Source organism: Aptenodytes patagonicus, chromosome 2, assembly GCF_965638725.1.
Source record: "Aptenodytes patagonicus chromosome 2, bAptPat1.pri.cur, whole genome shotgun sequence".
NCBI lineage: Eukaryota > Metazoa > Chordata > Aves > Sphenisciformes > Spheniscidae > Aptenodytes > Aptenodytes patagonicus.
In genome coordinates, this window is record NC_134950.1 from 47745051 (window position 1) to 47770341 (window position 25291).

At 42.3% G+C, this 25291-nt stretch overlaps 1 protein-coding gene across 17 annotated transcripts in view; it reads right to left on the reverse strand.

Moving 5' to 3' along the window:
- Positions 1–5864: 5864 nt before the first annotated feature.
- Positions 5865–25291, reverse strand: part of DTNA (dystrobrevin alpha) — a 232854-nt gene continuing 213427 nt past the window's right edge. For 16 of the 17 annotated variants that reach the window (XM_076329753.1, XM_076329752.1, XM_076329764.1 and 13 more), the window contains 6 exons: positions 24023–24182; positions 21125–21214; positions 20398–20566; positions 19354–19486; positions 16048–16094; positions 9178–9266 (listed from right to left, as the gene is read on the reverse strand). In XM_076329753.1, the coding sequence (XP_076185868.1) occupies positions 16077–16094; positions 19354–19486; positions 20398–20566; positions 21125–21214; positions 24023–24182 (570 nt within the window). In that variant the 3' untranslated portion in view covers positions 9178–9266; positions 16048–16076. Of the gene's footprint in view, positions 9267–16047; positions 16095–19353; positions 19487–20397; positions 20567–21124; positions 21215–24022; positions 24183–25291 lie in introns of all 17 variants that reach the window. The other variant, XM_076329765.1, reaches the window with a different exon arrangement.

Genomic DNA, 25291 nt, shown 5'->3' on the forward strand with positions numbered 1-25291 from the left:
ATTAGGTTTATGCAGCTAAAGACACGTCCACATGCCCCTGTAGGCAATTACATTAAGGGAAGTGCTGGGTTGGGCTAAACTTGCCAGAATTCAGCCCAGAAATTCCAGAGTAATCTTGAATATCTCTGTAGACATACAGTATATTGAAAATAAGTTTTCCTGGGGTTACAGCTATGGTATCACTAGATGGTAATGAAATGCATTCATAGGGCATAAAGAATAAATATTTTCATTACTACTGTGCCTTTCAAGAAAAGTTCTTTCTTGATCAGGGGAGCTGCACTCGTGCTGCTTCAATCGGATGAGGCCAATGGGCAAGCACATCTTTCGGATACTCCAAATAGCTACTGTTGATTCAGATCTTAAAAGTAAATCGGCCTGAAGCCCACCAGTTATGTCTACTGATACTTCATGTCGGCAGGTGAACATCCCTGTCACCTCATCTTTTTACACTTTCTTCGCATGTTTTTCCTCTTAGTCTAGATCACCCCTCCTCTGGAGGAGGAGAGACACCCGCCTGTGTTTGGTGTGGTGGGTCCCTGATTTCCATCGTGGCATCTGCATGCTCCAGAGATACAAAACCAAGGCCAGAGGGCTTGGTGGCCGCTGTGCAGTAAAATGAGGGCCCTCACACCAATGGGATCTTGCAAAAGCAGAGCTGTGAGCCAAGGAAAGGCAATTCCTGGGGTGCAGAGGGGTACCACCTCTGGCAGGGTATGGCCAGCATTGCCTTGAGGGGCTGGCATGAGGACACGTGCAGCGCAGCTCTCGCCTTTGCGTGGTGGGGGACTGTTCATCCTCTTGTACAGTGAAAATGAGAAAAACCTGACCCACACAAACTGGGTAGGATAACCTCTTACCGCATCTGACTCACCCCACGCAGTCTGGAATGTCCCTTCTTATTTAATGTAACAAGAACAAACTCATCGGTGTACGCATGCATACGTCTGTCATGTCTGTGCCAGGGACTATACAGAGCTAGGCATATAAAGCTGGCTGAAGCAAGTAAGGGAAAGGCTTCCGCAGGGTATCTATGTTTCTAGGTCATCGTTAGACAATGAATGTCCACATGAGCACAACAAAATAAACACAGCAAACCAAATTTGAGTCCTCTTCTCTTCTGCATCCTTAAAAGAGCTTGTTTATTTCTCTAGCTCATAACTCCTAGAAACAAGCCCCTGAATTTTAAATGTAGATACCTAGGCAACAGGGCATGATGCAGATACTCAACAAAATTCAAGCCTTGCCTTTCCCAGGGTTTTTTTAATGCCTTGGCTTAAGTTGTGTTGGCGAAGTTCTATATTCAGAGGTGAGAGAATAAATATTCTTACTGTACAGACAGCCTACAGCAAAGGATAGGGGAAGGACCTGATACAAGGGTTCTTGCTTTTTGAATTATCACACAGCCCAGTGTGAAACCTCACCCCAGAATTAGGCTGGCTCATACTTTCTGGACAAGGCCACTAGCTTTTCTGTCTCATCTGTTGGGTGGCTGAAGACATGAACATTATTTCCATCTTGGAAAAGGTTTCAACTGCCAGGGAAGACTCCCCATGGCTATTCATCACGTTTTATTAAAGGGTTGACCAGATGCAGTCCTGCTATCAACTCGAGAGCGCTGTTAGGGCAAACTTCTGCCCGCTGCACCTCAGCTGTACCTAACGGCCCAGCCATGGCAGGAGCGAGCCCGCTGCGTCCTCACAGCAGGAAAACCACCTGCAGCTCAGCAGCGTTAGCCGAGCAGCTGAGCTGTATCGCTACCAGCAGCGCAACACGCAAGGGGAATAACGAGTTGCTTCCCAAGGAAAGCAGTAGCTGGCCACTGAATAGCTACGAAAACAGTGATCTGGTTTTCATTTGGTTTTAGTCCTCTGGTTTTGCTCCCTTTAGGTTAAGTGATGGATCTCCAACTAAACTTAAGATGGTTTAATTTTTCTGCTTCCAGGCACCATCAGCCTCGGTAACCCCCACTTGCAGCCAAACCCCGTTACTTTTTCTGTTGATTATCGCTTTACCAGACAAACAACCAATGCTAGAGCTGTGCAGACTTTGTATAACCTCTATAAACCCAGTTTTTAATTGGCGAACAGGTGTCTTTCTGCATACATTTCTCACAATCGCGACCTTAGGTTAGTGTTCTGCATTCCTCCTTCTTGCATTTATACATGAACTCAATTAATTTGTGAGACCTTAGATCCAAAACATAGCAGAAAATGTGTTTCTGCTGAAGCGTCCTCCAATAAGCGTGCGACTCAGAGCGAGCGATGAGAGGATTCCCTGGAAGCAGCGCTCCCTCGAGTACTAATTACCATCTGCAATAGCTCCAATATCAGCCTTTCAGCCGAAACAAACAGGGCTCGAACTCTTAGGTCTGCTGGGGGGACTAGGGACTACGAGGGGCTCTGGGCAAATGAGCTGAGAGCGAGAGCGCATTTATGGGTAGCAAATGTAAAACCAGCTCTGGAGAGCATGCAGTGCCATTTAAAAATACTAAAATACTACTTTGCTGCTTTGTAGAGAGGGCGATAGGGTGGCTTTTCAGAGCTGAGGTCTGTTGGGGGATTTCTAAGTTTAGCTGCACTTACATAATATATATGGTGATGAAAGCTGCTTCTTACAGAGCCTGTAAGCTCTTGCTTTTTCACATGAAGACAGACGTAAAAGAAGCGTGGAGACAAAAGTAGATCTTCAAGGCTTGCTAAGCACGATTCCTAGTGATAGCAGCAGTGTTATGTGCATAACATCGCTGGGGATTTAAGGCTACTGTCAGTGGCCTTAAAAAACAACAAAGCAAAAAAGAAAAAAAATCGAGTGTAATTGGATTAGGCAACAGTGAGGGGTGCAGGAGGAGAGGTAAGCCTGCGGGGCCGGGGGGGTACATTTTCGGTGAAACCAGGGAAGAGTTTTGGATGTCCAAAAGAAACTTTTTGGCCTGAGTGAGGGACTGCACCCAGGAGAAACTCCAGTCTGGGCCCCACGGCAGCTCCTGTGAGAAGTGGGACAGGAGGCCGGAGAGAGATGCTCACCGATGGTGAGAAAGATGCTTCCGAGGCAAGCAGCAGCCGCTCCCCGCCTTTGGGGGGGGGTTTCAGGCACATCCCCTCTCACCCTGGTGCGAGACTGGAACGACAGCAAAAATACAAGGAGAAAGGTTCGTGTGCAGGCGAGGAGCAGCCTCCCATCCTGCAATCACACTGAGGTGCATGTGGTGGAGGGAGGAGGAGCAGGGAGGCTTTGTGCCCCAGGCTGGGTTGAGGGGAGGCTTTCAGAGATCTGGGGGATGCAAAGACCAAAGGTTAAGAAATGTATGTACACAGGCTCACGTCACCAAATTGGAAATGACTTTGACCCAGATTTTTTTTAGACAGGAATGTACCGAGAGGGCCCAAAACTGAACCCAGCAGTAATAAGAAAACCACTCAAAACAGGTACTCGCAGGGTGCCTCTTTTCTCAGAGAACATGCGGGCTGCACACAATGCTGGGCTGTAACAAGCAGAGGAGAAGAAACGTTAACTGGGAGGCCTTTATGGCTGACAATTAGCATAACAAGCAGCAGGCCTAACACATCTGCCATCTGGCTACTGCTGAGTGTTGCGTAAAAAACGTAAGTTGTGAGGAGATTAATTTGCTAGTGCTAAATTATGTTGTATTAAATTGCAAACTACATTCTGCAACGTCGCATACCAATGACAAAATAAGCCGTGGCCTCCTCCATTTCCTTCCAAGACACAGAAAAGCAACTATTGTTTCACATTGCCTACCTTTTTAGTCTTTATTGTCTTCAAGCTGCATTGACCATCTTATCTCAAAGTTTGCATGATGTGGCTGCATGATTCCCCTGCTCCCCTCTGCACGTCCCCCAGCCCTGTCCTGGGAGTTTGCTTCCCCAAAACAGCCTTTTCTAGAAAGCTCCAGACTTGTGGGCCCTCAGAAAGGCTTACTCCGGTCTGGGACCTGTTCATCATTGGCTTGTATCTCTCTCGGGGGAACGGGAAGCCGGTGAGAGGTGCAACCTAATTCTGCCGCTTTGCCTTTTGCAGCCAAAGGCATGTTGGTGCTGTGCTGGCAGTGTGGGATAGCTGACCTAATCCACAGACAACTCAACCGGTGGCAATCACTCAGGAGAAAGCAAAGGGGAATCCTTAATCTGTGGATTATCTGGGGTTTTAGACAGGATGATCCTGAAGCACATGAAATTCTTCAGTGCATTTTTTCATTGTGGAACAATAGAGATTTCCCATCCCACTTAACCTATTTTTGCGATAGACTCGGCTTCGTATTCCTGCGATATTCTCTTAAAAGGTTTCACCTGGAACTAAGGGCTGCTTGCAAGGGAATACACAACTGCTGAGCAACAGGCCTCCCAAGGCAACTTTGGAAGAGCGGTCATAGATCCGTGTGCTGCTGCAGGAAACTCCCAGGTGCTTTTAGAAAGTCCCAGGTGCTTTCAGTCACCTAGTTCAGCACTGATGCAGCCAAGGTGCCAGCTTCCCTGATCGGAAGACCACTTATTTTATTAATTTTATTAATTTCATTATTTTTATTTCATGATTTTTATTTTATTTCTTTTTGCAAGTGAAACTAATTTATTTCTTCCTGTATGAGTCTATTTTCCTTGTGGGGAGCAGAAAGTAGCTCGAGTAACCAAGAGGCAAAGAAGAAAACAGCCTTTGCCTATAAATTAGTTTTCACTGGCTCCTTTGCTCCCCAAAGGCCATAGGCTGACTGTGGGTTAGGAAGAAATACAGCAATTTGGGATTATGCACGGATAAAAGAGAGTTATCCTCATGAGCTGATGATATGTCATCATATTTTACAATCCCGCGGATATGAATTTGGACTGGGATTGTGGAAGCAAAGTTCAGCAGATCTGGCAAATAATTTACAGTGTAAAATGATCATCTTTATTGAGGAACGTCACCATGTAGACAGGGGAATTAGGGCAAATACACCCTGGTGATTTATAGGTTACCACAGCAGTCAGCGTTGAAGAGGGAGGCAGCAGACTGGGTTTTATCTGCTTCCCAAGACACTGGGATATTTAACGATGTGGCAAGTATTAGAGGATGGTTTTGGTGTGCTGCTACTGCTTTCCTTCTAAGTGACCCCATCCCGGTGTAATTAATTGGCCAGTTAGCAACGCCACGTGTACAGCCGGGGACGTTTCGGCTGCGCTGAGCTGCCAGGGACACGCTCTGCAATGGCCGGTTGCGGTCCGTCCGCTGGAAAGAGCTGCCACCGCGGGGCAGCAGCACACCCTCAAGAAGCTGCCCTGTGGAGGACCACCAGCACCACGGGCACAGAAAGCACAGCCGGGCATTGCCTCCCAGCTGTCTTCGCCATGCCTGGAGGTACTTCACCAGGACACAAACTTGTTGCTTTAAGTAAGAGCTCTTGCTTTGCAGCTCTGTGCTCCTTTAGGTTAGCAACCAGTTGTAATTACCAACACCCGATATGGAAAGACACCTTAAAAGTGTAATTGGAAAACTAAAGACATCATGTCCTTCTGCAACAAAAGATAACGTGACTGTATATGGCAAAGCCATTAAAATGCGCCTCTTCCAAGGTTTTGCTCCTTCTAAGGAGCACAGTGGGTAAGCAAAATTACGGTATTGCAGACAGGGCTTTGGTTTAGGTTCCTCAGGACCAGGAAGAAACTGCTTGGGCCACTGGAACGCAGGCGCTGCTCTGTGCCATGCTCAAAGCGCTGGGGAAAGCGGTGGAAGGAGTGTGGGTGAAGCGAAGACTGCTTGCTGTGCCACGGGGAAACATATTCCTTTTCTAATGAAAAAACCCTGTGCTTCCGCTCCGTGGAACAGGACTTCTGAAACCAAAATAAGCCACAAACATGATGCTCCATAGATTACTTTTAAAAATCTTTTTAATGAAGAAATAATTCCATTCCAAAATATAGACACACAATTAAATAGTTTAATCACTTCAAAATATAACATGTCCCCAGTAGGTTCCAACACACACACACACAAAACAATACTTAACAGCAATACAAAAAACCCATACAATAGCAGTTCTGTTACAATACCAATGAATATCGTGACATCTTTAGTGTCTCTGTATCTGTCTCAAGTGGTGTCAAGTACAGTAGTTTTAAAAATGTCTTACAGTTAGTAGCCTCAAGATGTAACTCTTCATACTTTTTTTTTTTTTTTTTTTTTTTTTGGTTCAAAGGTAAAAATGCCCTTTCGTCTTCAGGACACAGTGGAGTGCTTGTTGTTCACAGCTCCGTCTGCTGAATTGAACCAACGTGATTACAGCAACCCGAGGTTGCAATATTTACAAGGTCTATCTACAGTAATTGCCAAGAACCAATAAGGATGGGAGAAGATGACTGAAAGTAAAGGCGGACACACTTATGATAAATTATGATGCAACAATTTGGCTCATGCATATAAGAAAATACGTATTATATCACAACAAAGGCCACACACCTTTTTATGCAGTTTAGTTAACATTACTACTTACAGACAACCCATTCTCCACCTTCGCTTTGGACATTCGAGGACCCTATACATCTTCACATCCCTGTCTCCCGATTCCAAACCACTGGTTTCCCTCCAGTGACAGTAAAACCACCCGGAGTTTTGACTGCTGTGGTGGGCCATTGGCAGTTAAGAAAAGGCCCACGCCAGGGACCTCTTCTGTAACTCTGTTTTAATGACCGCAAACCACAACCAAAATAATATTCAACAAGCAGACAAAGACCAGCTGGGCGAAAACGCAGCCAGCTTAGCAGTTGGAAAATGCTTAAAATAGATATTTGGAGAGCCAAGTAAGAGGTACTTCATCTCAGAGCTCCAGGGCGTAAGGGACCCAGAGCTCTGTTGGGCATCACCTTGTTGACACCAGCCTGAGAGAAAGGCGCTTGATCCGTCAACTTTTTTCCTTACTCCTAGTCCGGAAGCCCTTGCAATGGATTTATTCTATTGCATCTATTTTAAGCATAGCGATAATGAGCACGCAGACATTAAGATGATGGGAGGGATCTATTACTCTGGGTACAGTTAAACATGACATGGGTTGAATTAGTCAGCCATTGCACGTAGCTGTGTTCTAGCTTGTTTTATCTCTGTTCAGGAAATGCTCGTCTGGAATCCTGAGCTGACAACAACATCTACAGCTTCACTGGAGTAGCTTTAAACATGGAGTGCTAGGCACTAGTGGAGGCTCACCCATTCCTGAGAGGAGGTTGGAGGGGGCATCGGAGGATATGGTGCCTGCCTTGCCAGGACGGCACATACCCCAGGAGCAAAGACCAGTGATTGCAAAAATGAAAAGCTTACATGAAGATATCTGGGTGCCTTAGTATGCATTTGGATGTCTGAGACCAAGCCCAGATATGCAAGGAGATGCGGACAAGAGATCTGCAGACGCAATAATACAATATGAAAGTGAAAAATGGCAGCAGCTCTTTCATACAGATACTCATTCCCCAACACATAATGCCCAGGGAAACAGCCACGAGCCTAGAGAGTGCATGCAAACAAGTGGACTTACTGGGTCGAGCTACATAGCAATCTCACGTAAATACGGCAGCGCACATCCACGTCACCATGAAAGCGAGGACAGACAAACCATGTTAACCTGCTTCAGATGGGTATCTCATCACTTGCTGTAGGCAAACTGTGCTGGTGTGAAGTATCTGCATGAAACGCTACTGTTTTCAGGGCTGTTAGCGTCACTTCGGGTCAGCCAGATCCTGGAAGCCGTAACACGGTATTAGGGCAGTAAAATTGCGTTAGCGCAGAGGCCGTCCTGAGCTAACACACCGCGCTTCTCAGGAGAGCTGTGCAGCCAGCATGTAACATTGCACAGCGTTACTGCCCGGCTTCTGGTCTAGCTGTTCCTGGCCTGGCTCTGGTTCTCTGCACGGCAGTGCTATGTGCCTCACTGCCTCATCCAAAATGGCCAGGTAAATCCCCCTTCTCCTGAAATGCCTTTATACTCGAAAAATACTAAATCGGACAAAACTCCAATTCTGTAACTGTATGCCTGTCCTTTTGAAAAAATCCACCGCTTCTCTTGTGCTTTTCACTGATAGCTATTTCTCCATCTAGCTCCGAAAGAGTCTCACCACACATTTCCAAGAGTGCATGCAGAACATCTGGTGGCTGGCTAAGGCAATACACATTCGGAAATAAAAAGAAAACAGTTGCAAGCGCACTTTAAGCCTGTACATTTAAAGCTGAAGGCCTCGAAAATAACATGGGGGGGGGGGGAGAAGGAGGAGGAGGAGGGGCGGGGAGATGGAAAGAGCCGGTTTGTCGAACACATGCTTACTAAAGCTAAAACATCAATGAAACAATACCATGGAGGATTATACATAACATCAGTCAGTTCAGGGATCTTATGGCACCTGTGGTTTATAAACAGCTTTAGCAACGAGTATTTCAAAACATAGTTCACAGTTTTAAGAAGATCTGTGCTGATTTAAAAACTAGATTCTATATCATTTGAATGTCACCTTTTGTATATGATATCTATTTGGAAAAAAATATTTACACTAACTTCTATGGCTGATTTGTTAGATTATTTTGAAAGAAACATTCCTAAGTTACACATTAGCCCTAAATTAAAGAGGTTTTTTATTATTATTATTAATTATATTATTATTATTTTAGTACATTTTGTATAAGTCTTAATTTAAAGACTTGCAAACAAATTGCAAATATAGTCTGGTACTTTGTTTTTTGGGCTACTAGATATATACACTCAGGAGTATAATCATTCAGTGTTAAATGCATAATTGTAGCTTTTTATTTCTTCTGTGGAAAAAATGTACAGTGTATAGTAAACTGATCTACTAAAATCTCAATGTATTCAGAAATCAAATTTCTATCTATAAACAGTATTGTCATTGTAAACTGAACAGGTTCAATATCATGTGCAAAGGGTTTACGTGAGTTATTAATACCGCCATCCTTTGTAACAGCAGTACGTACGTCAGTCTGTTTTCTTCACCGGTAATGAGCCATGTTACAGAAGATGTAGCTAATATAAGTTAGCTTTAAACAAAAGTCTTGTTGTCAAAAACACACATCTACAAACTACAACTCTTAGAACAAAAGTACTGTGCTACAGTCCTCAGAACTTAGTTATGTGATTTTTTTGTCAAGAGACGCTGCACCTCTTGGTTCCACTCTTCTGTGAAGTTCGCAGCCGAGTTTTCTTCATCATCTGTCCGAAAGCAGCTCTCCTCATCATCAGTTCTTACGTAGCTTTCGTTGTCTGTCTGACTGCAGCTTGCCTGTTGAGAAATGTTTAGGGAAGGTTTTTAAAAGGAGTGCTGGTTTAAGGTGCTGCACCCACACAGGCACAGCAAGTAAAGCCTCTGCCTGCTGCTTTATTGAGAGAAAAAAAGGAGGAGCTGGCCAATTCCTGTGGTTATCCCTGAAAAAGTTAAAAAAGTGAAAAGCCGTTCTACCTAGGTGAGCCATAGGTATTTGAGCTGTGAACAGAAACTTGTAGGGCACTTGGGAAGTTGGAAACTCTTCCTACCACGGATGAGAAGACTGTTGCCTGCTCTGCTGTGGGACCCTGGGGTAACTGGGTCTGCACTAACACAGATTTGCAGATGTTCCCATTTTCCCTTCCATTCTACCCTTCCAGGTTGCTCTATAAAGAGATTATTGGTAGCGAAACCACGGACTATTCCGCTTGTGCACAGTGTTCAGTCACCCAGTTAAGAGTCACTCACCATCAGGAGCCGCCCCCTCACGTGTAAACGTCTCACCCTTAATTTACATGCTCAAGTATATTTCCCTATGTCTAAAAAGAAACGCAGTTACTTAAAAGGACGATTCTGGGTGCTATAGCTCGTAAACAGCCTAATCTGCTGGTGCACCAATTTCTCCTTGGTGCTCCTCCATATCCTGAAGCATCATCAAGTATCTTAAATTCCTGTATCGGAGGCACCAAAGTTTTAGCTGGTAATGGAAAATGCTTGATAGACGACTGCTGCTCTTTCTCGGAACTATGTCAGGATCTACAGTCAGGTAATATTGCAAACTTCTTCTTTTGGCGTATTTATGGTAAAGACACTGTTTACACACTTGACTCTTTCAAAGTCAAGTACCTCAGACAGAAAACCAATTTGCATTACAAGAGATCTGATAATAACAGCATAAAAGACCAAACCCTACTGACATGAATTCTTTTCTACTCATTTCGGGCATAAAGCTGGTCTACAAGATGAGAGATGAATGCAAATTACTTCCGCAAAAAAGAGTTAAATTAAAGCTGATGAATGAAGAAAGGTCAGGGTTTAGCTTGCTTCTTCTCCTTCCTGACACCATTTGATTGTATTAATTATTCAAGCACAAACGCTTCCATCCGATTCCTTCATATCTAAGTGTGCCAAATGGTACGATGATCTTAATTTAGTATCTCCTTGTGTCAGGCAGTTACAAAGTCCTAGGATTAACATTTTGTTGACAAATGGAAAGGAGACCTGCACGGCAAGTCTAATGAGAGGTTCACAAAAAATTGCTGAGGTACATTTTAAACGAGTATTTTTAGAAAATCAGACATGCATCTGCACCGCTTAAGTCTGCAAACTAATTTGGAAATCATAGTAAAGCAACATTTTGCTCTTCACAATTCAGCCAAAAAATGCAAATGAAAGAGGTCAGTTCTCAGCTGCCTGAGACTGATTTTTATTGAACCAATTTCAGGGTTATGTAAATATAGGTGCATCTCATATTTCTTGATGGTATTATTACAAACCACGAGAGCAAAATAAGAGTGGCTTGTGAAACACTGGATGCATTAAGATGCATTGAAAGTACTGCTAAGTATTTGGGTTTGCTTTGAATTTTCTGGATAAATTACTTCTCTTTGGTGGAGTGCGGAGAGGTTATTCTGAATTCTCTCGAGGCTTCTTTCTGTTCCACAGTCAGCATTGGGATAGAGAGATTTTCATACAAGAAATAATGAGTACTAATGAACCTCACAGCTCTAAATTCATTGCAGCACTTTGGAAATGCCAGAATTAATTCCAAGTTAAGACTCATATGATTTGTCACGTTATAAAACTGTTTCTCGACCTTTTTTATAACTTAATCCATGGGTTCTTTTCTGTTACTTATCATTCGGCGATTTTCAAAAACCATCCCTATCACTTGTGTAATTTTAGAATTAAATTCACAAAACTAAAGCTGCTTCTTCCCAGTTAACTCGGTCACAGTTCTTTTACAGCTTTTTTACGCCTACATGCTAAGAAGAGGAGGACTTAAGGAGAAAAATAAAGAGGAAAACCAAACTCACCAGCTGAGTGAATATAGCAGACATTTTTGAAAATTACTGTGCTGTCAGCCTGCTGTTATTTTCAAATGGAACGGTCTACATAATGCTGGTTTTTATGTATGTGTTCAGAAAAAAACCCAAAAGAGACGCTGAATCATTTGATTGTGCTACTAGAGTATGACTTATGGATGTGAGCAGTTCATCTAGTGCCTGTATCCTGCTTCTTCACCACTGCATCGCTGACTTCGGAGGAAGAGGTTGAAGAAACTGGGCTTGCTGAGGCTGGGGCAGAGGTGGCAAGGGAGGATCAGTTAGAAGCTATTTGAGGGGTAGTTACAAGGATAACAAAGCCAAAATTGTGTGCTGAAGCACACAAAAAGGACAAATTGCATTTTGGGAGGTTCAGGTTGGACATTAGGAAAAAATAAAACCATGAGGAGGGTGGCACTGTACTGGAGGGAGATGTCCAGAGAGGTGGTGAAGTTTCCATCTGTGGAGGTTTTAAAGTCTTTGCTAGACAAAGCCAAGGCTGACATGGTCTCATGTTGGAGCTAGACCTGCGTCAGACGGGAGGCTGGACCAGACGACCTCCCGAGGGTCCAACCAACCAACGCACCTACACCCCTGTGATCTCCTGAACTCCTGGATGAAGCCCATGTGAGGAATGAACCACAGTGCGTGAGCTTTAAATGCAGCCAGTCAACTCAACTAGCACTGTTCGGGGCCCTACAGCCGAAGAGAGGCCAGGCCACCGCTGACCTCAGGCAGTGGGCACAGCAAATCTGAAACCCATGCATCCGTTAACTGTGGGCTAGTAACCTGACTTGGGCCTGGGGCTACGGATCCTGCGTCCCATCTTTCCCAAACAGTAAATGGCCAGGTCCACGTCTCAAAGGACTGGTAATGTCAATGGCCAGCGACATGCACACTATCTCTAAAATCTTGTTTCCTTCCCAGAAAAACACAGAGATGCAGGGCAGTTGTGTCTTCACAGCACTTAAACAAATCGTCTGTGCCCTTCGGCTTAACCAACAGCCCTTCTCACAGCGGCACGCTGGGCAGACTGGACTGACCACTCCATCTCCCTTGGTCCATGGGTTTTATTACCTGACATTTGGCAATATTCCTAATCTCTGCTGGTAAACATGAAAACAGAGTTTGGAGAAAAAGGGAAAAGATGAGAAAAACATGAAAGTGTTACTCAATGAGACTTCTGTCCTGGAAAAACAGTCAAGTTGAATAAATAATAATTTTTTAACAATGCATTCATATAAAAAAGTTGAAAGGATTTGGGGTCTTTGTGTTTGAAAAATTTCCACCTGTTTCAGTACAAACCATTCAGTCACTTTTGCAGTGGAAAATGTCACCCCTGGCCACCCAAAGCCCCAGACCCCACAATTTGTGTGATAAGGTTTAGAGCAAGTGAAAGGGTTTGGAGTGGGAATGGAACTGAGTGTTCAACTTAAATTATTACATGTTTTTGTCGACATAGAGAAAATGTGATCACAGTTAAAAAATCGAGAACGAAACCTCTAATAAAGAATCCTCCCGGTACTCCCTCTCAAGTGGATGCTTTAGGTCTGATTTTTGTTAGCTTTTCACACTTCCTTTTCTGTTATAATAATGCATATAAATGAATCAGACACGACCAACTAAAATGTTGCTATGCCAGCACTAAGAAAGCATTGCTTTAGAAAATCTAGGAAATTGTAGGTCTCGTGGGAACATGTCCATTGCACAAGTTGACAGCTCTTAGTTGAAAATGACAACTTTTTAACTACTTTCAGAGATGGAGGCTTTCTGCTCCCATTGGCCAACCCGGGCAAAAAAGCAACTGCTATCAGGGGAATAAAGGCAAAATAATGTCAAAAAGTTGCATGTTCACATAATTTCAAGATCTGCCTAGAGCCTGCTGAAAACAAGCTCAAATTCACTCTGTTACTCTATTAAAAAAAAAGTGGTATAAAAGTACATTTAACATAAAAAGTAAACTGAAAACATGATTAAATTATGTTTTATACATTACTGGAACCACTTGCTGTCTTGGGAATTTGTTATACTAGATGTTATTTCAAAATCAATTCTAGAGAATTGTCCATAGCACTTTTAAAAATGCAAATGCAAATAGAATGCAAAAAGCCTTAGTCAAATGACATCAACATCACTTGTCCATGACTGATGCATGAGGAAATGAACAAAACTCTGTGGCTGGCCATCAGTGGCAATATCACTCAGAAGAAGCTGTAATAAACTGATCCCATTTTTCCCACCTTTTTTTAAATAAGCACAAATGTAATACTGTTGCGAGATAAGAAAGTCTGTTGGCTTTCTACTTCATATGGCCATCTAGGCAATATAATACTGACTGTATTTGTATCATCGTTGATTGAATAATATTATCTTAGAAGTAAAAGTCTTGATGCAATTAGTAAGCTTCAAGCAAGAACGCAACGTAAACAGCAAAAGCACTTCAGACATTGCGACCGGTATGAACAATTTTGGATTTAATTTTCCAAGGCTATGAAATATTAGTACCAAATAAAATGCACAAGATACTTTAATCTTCCATATTCACAAAAGAGTAAATCTTGAGAAGACTAATCCACACTCAGCACGTGCAGATAAATATGTAAAATGTACATATTTATCACAATGTACCATAATACAGAGTTTGCTCTTGTGGATATAGGTGAAGTGCCAAGTTCACCGATTCTTATTGCTAACTTCTATAGGGCCAGGCTTTTACAACTGGTGGGAATGTTTCAGTCTTTGGTACTGGCTGAAGTGCTCCCCTGGGAGCCAAAAAGAGTTTCACTATGGAATTAACCAGAGCACAGTGCTTTAAAAAATTTCTTTTTGACAGGGTTTCAAAAGGTTTCAAAAGCATCCGGGAGATGAGATAGTAGCTCAGTCTCAGATCTCTGCTAATTTGAGACAGGATGCATGTTTTCAAGAAAGCTAGGCTGTATGGCAGTATGCGTTTCTCCACATCACTACGTTAACACTGCTTCCTAACAAAAAAGGAAACCTTAAGTGGGATTGCCTGAGCTTTATAATTCTAATGAAAAGGATTTTTTCCCACTTAATATTGCAAATAATAGTTTGTCTGAATGCTACTACCCTTTAAAGTCATAGTTATTAATAATTGTAATTAAGTTCAGTTATATATAACATTTCCACTATATACAGTTATACACACATACATTGTTGTTGAAAGCTCTATTTTCCTTTTCATGTGACCTCATCTATAACTGACAACTGCAACAAAATAGAAGAAAACTTATTTTTCTGGCCATCAATGTTTAGGAAAATCTACACAGCTCATGTTTTTAACAAGGCTACTGAGAAAATGAATGTAACCTGAGGGGCAGTGTTAGGAGAATTTTTATGAGCAGTTATTTGCTGTTTATAGTACTCTGGGTATTGCTGTTTATTTGCTTTTCACATCCATTTATTCTGCTTTAGCTGCCAGAGACACTGAGACAGATGCTTCAGAAATACCTAACAGCTTTTAACACTGAAGACTGGCAGCTGCTTTCACAAGGTCCACACTTTAACATCCAAATTCTACTGTCATCAGAAGTTGCAAACCCCTTGAATCAGGGTCAAATTTTGCCATCAAAATTGCCATATAAATAAGGAGGTCTAGCATAAAACATCGCATACAAAATCTAGCAATGCAAATTCCTGCTAAAGTTGGCCCAGGCTACTTCACTGGTTTTGCTTATCTGAACATGACCCTGCTCCCAACTTGAAGTGGCCATTTGATAGTTGACCTTTGGTTGCCTTTAGTTCTGGCTTTGAGGAAGAGACTTAGTTTGCAGACCAGAGTCAGACCCCTATTTTGATTTCTCCTCCCTTTCTGGCTCTGTTACCCCATGGTTCAGGGTCACAGTAGGATGGCCAGCACTGTCTCACTGCCATCTTCATAGCAGGGAACCGCACTCTCCTAGGAAGTCAGAAATGCAGAGTCCGCAGCTTCAGATGAGGCAAGAAGGAAATGTGTGGTCTCCCATTTCCTGGGCAAATGTTCAGAATAACAGGCTACTTCATAAAAATAGCCATTGTCTGTGTTCCTGAAGAAAAACACAATTGCTGAACTTGGCATTAAACTCAGTGCTGCAACTGTGAGGTTGGCACGTGTAAGGAACATGACCTGAATATGGGCCAGCAGGGAATTTATAGACCTTCTTGCCTTATCTCTGAATTGCCAGACTCTAGCTAGTAGCTGAGTACTTTGCACTTTGGATTGGGACATTCTGAACTTCCACAACACATCTGAGGACACCTCTATGGTTAAGCAGCTGGTGAATTGCTTTCTTTAATGTTTGCCTAACTGCTGTTTCACGCACTAGAGTAGATGTTCTGGTCTCACCAGAAATGATTTATTTCAGTTACCCTAGGAAGACTAAAACATTGTAAGGAATTGAACTCAGGTCTCCTGGAATGTAATCCGATTCCTTATCTTCTGGATAAGGTTTCTCTGTACTGGCTAATATATTTGTCACCATCCCTGGGGATGAAAAGCCCACGTTCTCACTCTTACGGTCCACAAAGGAGGAAGATAAAAAGGGTGGCGGCTTAACAGGAATCCTCAGGACTAGGACCATATTTCAAACAGTTTATTAGAAATTATTTAGAGACATTCCTCGGCATCCTAACACAGGTTAAAAGAAGAAAGAAACAGCATCTTCACATACACTCAGGCAGCACAAGGTGCATTGCAACTGAAATAGACATTATGAGGATTCATTCCAAACATTCTTCTAAATTATGATACTTACTTGAGAGGAGAGAGAGAAGGATATTGCACTCAACTTTGCAAACTGACCTGTAGATAACAAAGGATAGAAAACAAGAAGATGACAAATTAAGCCAGTGAGCAGCCAGGCAGTGTATTATTCTGAAGAAAGCCATGCACAAGCCTAGAAATAAAGGAGCAATTATGGACCCAGAAAATAAACCAAATGAAAAGTGTCTTACACAACACATCCAGCAAAAGACTGTAACAAGGACACAACTGGTAGCAGATGTGGGAGGATAAGCACTGTTAGCATTTACACTTGTGCACTAAATGTGTTTTTTTCTGGTACAGATACTTGTTATTTACAACATGCTTCAAAAAAAGAGAGAGAAAGAAGCCTCCTTTGAGGTTCCCTGTCCCAGATTTCCTTGTGTATCTTGGGTTTTCTGCTCATACTTTAATACTAATTTAGAGTTTAGCTTGAAAATCTTGCTTGGAGACAAGGTGACACGAAATAACAAGAGTGGGTTTTGACCAACCATATTCCATGCTACACAACATCTACACGTTTTTCTAAATGTGCTGCTTTTACACAAAGTGAGACATTTAATAACATAAAAATGGTTACCATATTGTTACTGAGGTTACCATTCTGTAACCTTAGTAGGAGTTCCTCCTCGCAGATTTTTTTTCAGCTGACAATTGCATTACGATAGCTAGAGCCACCAGCTTTTTTTGGCTATCCAGATGAATGCAGTGTACATGTGAATACAAATAGTAAAATAGCCTGTAATAAATTCCAATGGTTGGATGCAAAATGAGAATAGTTGACCTGGCTGCTGTTCAATAGGATACCCTAAACAGAAATTTCCCAATTTCCCTTTGTTTTGGCAAGTAGAAAGGAAGTTGTGTCTTTATCTTTAGAGACTACTCAGTGATACTAGTAGAAAAAGGAGTAGAACAGCAAAATACCACAAATAACTGCAAAGTGCAGCGAACGAGCCAAAGCCAAAGCACATGTCTCAGGATCAATACGTGACACTACCCAACCATCTCCTAATCATCCTAGTGGTCCCTACTAACTTAATACCTATTCTTGCTTGCTTTAAACCCGTTCCCTAATCGAAAGGGCATCAGCCATACTGGGAAGGACTTATCACGCATTGCATGCTTTGGGTCTGTGGTTATCAACTAAAAATAGTTTCTATTTACAAGTCACTACTGTCAAATCATTGCCTGATAGGAGCTGACAATCTCACAGACAGTAAAGTACATCATGAAATTTCTTTTGGAAAAATGCTATTAAACAGAACTTGTCTAGAATGAGGACTTTCTGTTCCCTCAGTGAATATATTTTTGAAAGAAAAAAGCCTTTCTCTTTTTCTGTTTTTTTTTTTTCCCCCAGTGGAAACAAATTGTGTAAAACAACGGGGAACAAAGTTTACCCGGGTGTAGTCTTGGCTGACCTAAATTCAAAAGGAGTTTTATTCTGACATCGGTAGGGAGATTTCCTCCCCTTCTTCTGGGAAGACAGTAGAAAAGCTCTATTTTGACTGAAGCAAGAGTAACACCCAGTTCTATTGAGCGACATGTATAACTTCTACTACACAACGAATGCCCTTATTTTGCAGTGCACATGCGCACTCAATTTTGTGCCTGTACAAAATCCTGTTGTAACTTGTGAAACTCATCTAACACTGTTGCCTTATATTGCACTTCCATACTGTAATCAAGTACAGTCAAATTGGTCTATCGTTCCTTCTAGAGAAAATGGAATTTTTGCCAGCAATAATAACATTTGTTATTTGATGCTTGACAGCTGTCACCATTGAGGTACTCCTTCTTTACAACTGACAATTACTTTCCATTACATCAGCAGTAGCTGCTCATCCTGTTCAGAAGTTTAAAGGCTGTCATTTTTGTCATTTCCTATCTTGGATTAAAAATTGTGACAAAAAACCCCATGTCACCCACTGTTGCCTTAGTAGATAGTCTGTAACAATTCTGCTCTGTGTCCTTAAAGACCTTTGCAATGAAATGACTTTTGGCAGGTGACCATGGGCATGTAGCAGACCTAGGTAAACAAAACAAAAACAAGATGCTCACATCAACCTCAAAACTACCTGCAATTTTGGTATGAGTCTATGAACTTTTACAAGACTAACTTATTCTAGCAGCTTTACAGAAAAGAAGACCAAAAGAGCAGCCATTCTCCATTAGATCACGAGCCTGTCAGTCCCAGATTCTTGTCTCCAAAGTGACTGGCAGAGGATACTGGAGAAAAACTACCAGAAAAAAAGGCTAGATTTTGTTAGCTCCCAGCAATCAGCAGTTTAAAGAATTCCTACCCAGAAGGTGCTTTTGAACCTCATTTCCACACACCTGATCTCTCAGTACCTGCTTAATCCTTTTTTTTTAGCCCATTTATACTTTTGGTCTCTGTTATATTCTGTAGTGGCGAGTTCCAAATTTTAATTGATCACCATGTGGGAAAGTAGTTATTTTTGCTTGCTTCAGCTCTGCTCCCAAATAACTGAACTGGGTGTGCCCAACTACTGACATTACTACCAACATTATAAGAAGTCATGAATTTTATATTAGGATGATCCAAGTCAGAATAACTTAAAAACTGGCGATAGTCCATTACACCATGTAGAAGCGGAGACCATTACGCAGACAGGACAGGATATCTACAGAATTCCAGCTCCCCCTGGCAAATTTGCTTTACTCAAACTCTTAAACAAATGCCCTTTGAAAACTTCCTCAGGGGGTGTTTAATGACAAATCCCCAGGCTTCTCTATACCAGATGCTTGTTGAATATTTGGTCCTCTGGGATACAATTCATTTCAGACCCTTTCCTCTCCTTCCAGATTCTGACAAGGACAGTAACACACAGACTGCACTTGAGCTTCAGTTCACACTGGAGAAACCATTATGAATGTTTTTTGCTACTGGAGAAAAAAAAATAATCTAAATATAGCAAGAACTCAGCTTGACACCACCAACCAGCCTCTATGGTACAGGGGAATGAGGTCTAAGTGACTTGGTAGGCACCGGCAGAGAACAAGCTCAGAGGCAATTCTGTCCCACCTGCTGCCCTGGTAAGCTTAAGGACTGCTGTTGTGTGCCTCAGGCAGTGTGGTCTTCCTGGATATGCACGAAGGCGACATGCATGTGTGTCTCTGGAAGAGAACAGCAGCAGTTTTTGGAATGTGGCTGCTCTAGTAAATGAGAAGAGATCATGCCCCAGGGCCCAGGACAGGTTAAGAAGGGCACTGGGCAGCTATGGCGTATTATTGTTTCTCACTTATGGAGATGTATGGGCAGCTGGTGTCCTTCTCCCACCTGGTATGCCTCATCCTGCAGCTTCTGCTTCAGGTACTCCTCCATTTTCAGTTCGTTCTCCAGCTGGCGGACAGAGTCATTCTCATAATTTTCATCATCTGCTCTGACATAGGGGTCTCCATCTTCTGTAACCCTAAAAACAATTATTAATAAATAGCCTCCTGAGATGAATGACATTCAGAGTCAATAAAACTTCCCTTTATTGTAAGCTATGAGGAGAGCTGGATACTTTTAGTCCAACCACATGCTCCATTGGTTAGTATTTTCCTGGTAGTGGAAAACACTTCTGCTATTTCCCTTCTCCAGAGGTCTGGTATTGATGAAGTAGACCAAAGGGCATATTCTGCTTAAGGCATTTTGGGGGTACAGCCCTATGGAAATGAGTAACAAAAGTTCTCAATAACTTGATAAAAAGAGGTTGAACTAAAAATAACTGGAAAGATGCTTATTGTCTTTGATAGGAAGATTCAGGTTCTAAAAATAAATCCGTTTGTTGATCAATTGAGTTGGTCAATAAAAAGCATTCTGTCTTTTCCATTTAAAAACTTCTCTTTTTCCAGTGGGCTCCAACAGGCCCCTCAGTCTGGATAAGCAGGGAATCATAGGATCATAGAATCATTAAGGTTGGAAGAGACCTCTAAGATCATCGAGTCCAACCGTCAACCCAACACCACCATGCCCACTAAACCATGTCCCTAAGCGTCTCATCTACACGTCTTCTAAATACGTCCAGGGATGGTGACTCAACCAATAAGACTGCAGGGCATATTAGGGAGCACAGCTGTCCCACAGCCTCCATGCCGCCCGTGTGTACCAGACTGGAGTCTGGTACAGTAAGACAGCTCACTCCTGAAGACATCCGAAGTTCTGGCCTTTATCGTTTGCAGAGCTTACTACTATCTAACCATGAAGCTGTCCTCACTTGGATTTAGACTTTTTTTTTGGTAATCAAGTAGTTGAGAGGGAGAGAAACTATTACATGCTGCATATTGTTTTCAACAGAAAAAGAATGAGATTAAGAAGGCGAATCAAGCAGGTACCCACATGTCACTGCGGATGGAGCCGGTGGCAGCAGAGCTGTGGATGTACCCTGGCTTCCGGGCATGGATCTGCGCGAGGAAAGCCTTCTCAGACGTTGGGGACGGAACAAGGTCGTCAAAATGGGTCCGTCCAAATTCAGAATCCACATTGCTTTCTGTCTCGCTGCCCACTTCTGTGAAGCAAAAGGTGACACGTGGTTCCATTTAACTTTCACGAGAGTAAGTATACTTGCCTATTTCTCTAAGCCTTTCTCTGCCTTTCCAACTTAGATTGCCACCTCCTTATTAGGGAATAACAGTATATTATTCTACATATACCTGCAGAGCTAATAGTTCTCTTCTTGTGGTAGGACAGAATAGTGAAGCTTTTGCTTATCTCAGTTACTAGGTAGGACATTTTTATGAGAATACTACAGACTGCATTTTACAACAGGTCCTATATGTTCTATGCTTTTAGAATGAAATTTCTAAAGAGCGAAATCACACTCCACGTGGAGTCAACAAACTTCTCAAAATTTCCACTGTATCCAGCTACACCTCTATGTCCACGGCTTTCAGAATGGCTGTATTCCTGAAGCTGTTATTTAGGGATTTTTTTTCTAAAAGCATAAAAAGCTTTGAAGACACATTGCACTGCTTTTTTGTTGGTTTATATTTTCCTACTTCCCATTTTTTCAAATATATGTGAAATGTCAGTGTGGTGACTATCCACCCTCGTTAGCCTCACTCACCAGAATTTAGTTCTTTTACCAAAGAAGACATGGTGTTGGTGATTGAATCTGCTGCCACCAGCAAATCATTTCTTAAGTTTCGTCTTGCACCTGAAGCAAGAGACAGACAAAACACAGTGTTACTATTCTTCACAAGACATATGTTTTCCTATTGAAAGCAGTTTTAACCTTGTTGAAAGCTGCCATTGTGATAATTCAGGGTATCAAAGTCCTTACGAGGGACACGTGCAGAAGAGTTCTTTGCAGAATGGCCTCATTTACTTATGCTGTATGCAAGAGCAGAAGCCTACCCTCATGCTTCATTTAATCACAATGCCAGATATGTGGAGATTATTCATTGCCATCAAGCTTGCATTTGTGTGGTGACACCAGCAGACCAGGCCTGGAACATTAAATCCAGCGTGAACTCATTTACAATGTCTGTGGGGGAGGAGGGAAGAAATGAAGTGTTTTCTCTAAGTTCCCACAGCTCTGTTTAATGACACCATTATTGCCAGGTATTTGCCAGATAATTATGGCAAATGTTGAAGAAACATACTTGACCTCATCAAGACTGATACGGATTTTTCTTCTCCGCTGCCTCTCAGCCTCTCCTGTAGCTCAAGGACTTTCTCGTATATTCCATAATTTGCTTTCCCTCTCTCTCTTTTTTTTTTTTTAATAAAGGAAGCACTATTGCCTCTCTAAACAGCCCCAGGCTGCTTTTAAACTCTTTCTAATAATGGATCTAGAAGTGCTTCCCTGCTGAACCTGGCAATATTCCCTTAACCACCAATCATGAAAGATTCTTGTGAGCTGCATGAAATACTCCTTCCCTAGGAGCAGGCTGTGTGTAACGTGTGCTTAACTCCCCCAAATCCCAAACATAGCTCCTATTGTAGCTGAATAATCAATATATCCCACAGAATCTCTAATCTTCCAGACTGGATTATTCACAGGAATTGGCAGGATTTGACTGTTGTAGATTCTTTAAAACTGGCTGAATGTAAAACAATACATTTAAAAAAGTTTCCCAAATCCTAAAGAGGTTTTTTTAATATATCCATTAGCAAATGGTTACTGGAATGTAAATTAAAGAGAGGGCATCCCTCTCTTACACACACACAGCCAGCCACTCCCTCTCTACTCTTCTCAATTTTGTATCATCTCTGAACTATTGCAAACACTATGAAAGAGAAAAAAAACACAAGAGAAACCGTGCTTTAACCATGGCCTGTCTGCATTATGTATATATAGGATCTCTGTTGGTGCAGCACAGAATGGAGCCGTAAAATCTCAGCCCACTCCCCCCCCCCCAAAGTCTTGTGTCAAGATGTGACAGAACGACTGGCTTCAAGTTCTTTGGGTTTGACCTTCCCATCTAGAGAATATGGTAAATAATGACATAAAGCTAGATATTTATCAAATGCAGCAGTTTTTAAATGCGATCGCTTCCCTTTTTATGTTGCTTTTTATCTTGAACAGAACATATTTATATACTTAAAAAGCATTTGCCTGAGGCAGCCTTAGCATTATTTATGGATATTTTCTTGTCGCCACTACATTATTTCTCCTACTCCTAGCTCTGGAAGAAACTGTCCTATAACAGCATAGGGGTTAGTGGTCCACATTTTTGCCTGTCTCGATTTTTTTCACAGCAGAAAGAAGGAAAATATACCTTGCCTGTTTCTTTTGCCACAGAAAATGAGATATCTGAATTATGCCTATGTTCAATACACGAATTGACTAGCACTTTAGTAGAAAGTTCTTGATTGCATTATAGATTCAACCTTGTCTTAAGATACACACACAGACACAATTCCCATGAAAATCAAGGGGAAGGGTGCATGAGAGGGCATGAGAGAGAACAAACACGCTTCCACCGTAGCAGAGGAACTCCAGAGCTCCACTTACATTTGATTTGTACTAGGGAAACAGGGAAAAAAAATATTCAAATAAAAGAACTGCAGTGATGTAAATATTTTAGGAGAGAGCAGATTAGAAAAAGAAGGAATATTTCTTCATTTAGATCACATAGACTATTTACTTTCTTTAGTATTCAACATAATCATTTAATCTGTGGCCTTAGAAATTCAAAACAGTTTAACATTTACTGTTACTTGACAAAAGAGTGGAAAGAGGAGTGAGAAACACGGTGCAGCCTACCGCGGTTTTGTGGAAACACAAAGGAAGGGACTGGACTTCCTTTGTCTGGAAGTCACCTGGACTTCCAGACTTGATTCCTGTCTAGTCTAGCGGGACCCTTCTCAGAGGCCCAAAGCAAAAGGACAAGGGACAACAGTCACAAGTTGCATCAAGGGATGTTCCAATCAGATACAAGGACAAAAAATTTACACAGTAAGCATGGTCAAACACTGGAACAGAGGCTGTGGAAAATGTGTACCAGGAGCCATCCAGAACTCAACTGGTTAAGGTCCTGAACGGTCTGATCTCACTTTGAAGCCCCCTTTCTTGGAGCCAGAGGACTTGGTGACTTACAAGAGCCCTTTCCACCTGAACTAATTCTATGATTGTATCATCTGTTCCTAGCAAATTCTTTATTTAAAAGCAACCATGCTGACAATGCCTTGTGGAGGTCAACAGCAGTTCTTCTTCTTCTGGTTAACACAGCACTGATAACTGGTCTGACCATCTTGCATCAAAATTCCCTCTTACCACAAAATCCATTAATTGACATCATTGCCCAGTTTCTGCTTATCTGCTCGCTTTGGCAGCAAAGTCTCATGGCTAACAAGGTTGATTTTCAATGGCAAAACAGTTGTTGCAGATTTTTTCTTTTTGGTTTTGTTTCATTGCATGCAACTCAGAAGCTCAAGTTCGTTTAGTCATTAACCACAAGAAATAACGATTCTTCAAATAGTCTCTGAGTACCTCAGGCAAGCTAGTAATAAGACTTACTTTGTGCAAAGGCTTCCTGCACATCTCCTCCCACCCCGGTCAGAGAGTCCTGAGGTGCGTGGGTTGGGGTGGAGCAGGCAGAGGCAGACCTGATGGGCATTGGAATCGGTCGACTGATAGTGTGGCTGGGTGAGGAACGCGGGGAGCCTGCACCTTGGGTCTGCAAAACAGTCACAAGGGGTTAAACAGGTCTTTGCAAGAGCCCTCACCTGCTGTCCTTGTAACCCTTCCCTCAGCTTAAAGGCATCATGCTGTTTGTAGATCAGTTGGGTGATGTTAATTTTGCTAAAACAAATATACTGAAGTCAGTTGTTAGCAGACAGCAAGGCTTCCATGTAGAAAAATATTAAGTAGGAAAATATGAGTCAAGATCTGACTTCCTTTAAGCATGGGAAAACGCCAGACAGCTAAATTAAAAAAAATCCAAGTTAATAAGCACCAAAGTATAGACCTTCTCTCTGCCCTCTTCCCTCTCTCACCCCTCCCCGTTACCACGCATGTTTGATAAAACATAACCCATTCAGACTGTGAGAAGGGAAAAGATGCTGGCACCGACGTGGCTTTCAGCCTGGGCGAGGGACTGAAACAGCCCCTTTCATCAGAGCACTGCTGTGAGAGCTGATCACAGCCCTGCCCTCCGCCTCCCTGCAGGAGAAGTTCACGGTACCTGCAACCTCTCAGTCACATAAAGTCTGACACTTGCAATAAATAGTACAGCTTTATGCTTCTTATTTGGAGCTAGAGAACTATTTTAAGCCACGATTAAATCATACACTATTAAATTGTTCGCTCTACAGGATATACTCAGGCACTCCCAAAACACCGTGGGGATAGGGCAATATAAATTCCTGCTATGGGTTCAGCTGCTGGAAGTGAAAATGTTTTAACACCAGTCATATAAAATGCCATGCTGTTAGCACCTCATAGTTAGTATCACTTAGCTGAAATTGAAGCAGACTTTACAAAATAGTCATTTTTACATTTTACAAACGCAGCTGGGTGAGCGATACCAAGAGACACAGTGGCCTTTTCCTCCACTGTTTCAAAACCCCTGCGAACATTTATCCATGTAAGGAAAAACAAATGCTGGAGCCCACACCAAACTGCACACGGCTTTTGACTGAAAACCTGTGTTTGGTAGATGCCAAGGATGGAGGTGGCTTGAGTGCTGCTAAAGGGGAACAGCAACATGTGCCCCTGGTTGTTTACAGTGAAAAGTAACCCTAGGGCTGGTTTTTCCCTCACCCTGGGTTTATTTTGAGAATTCAG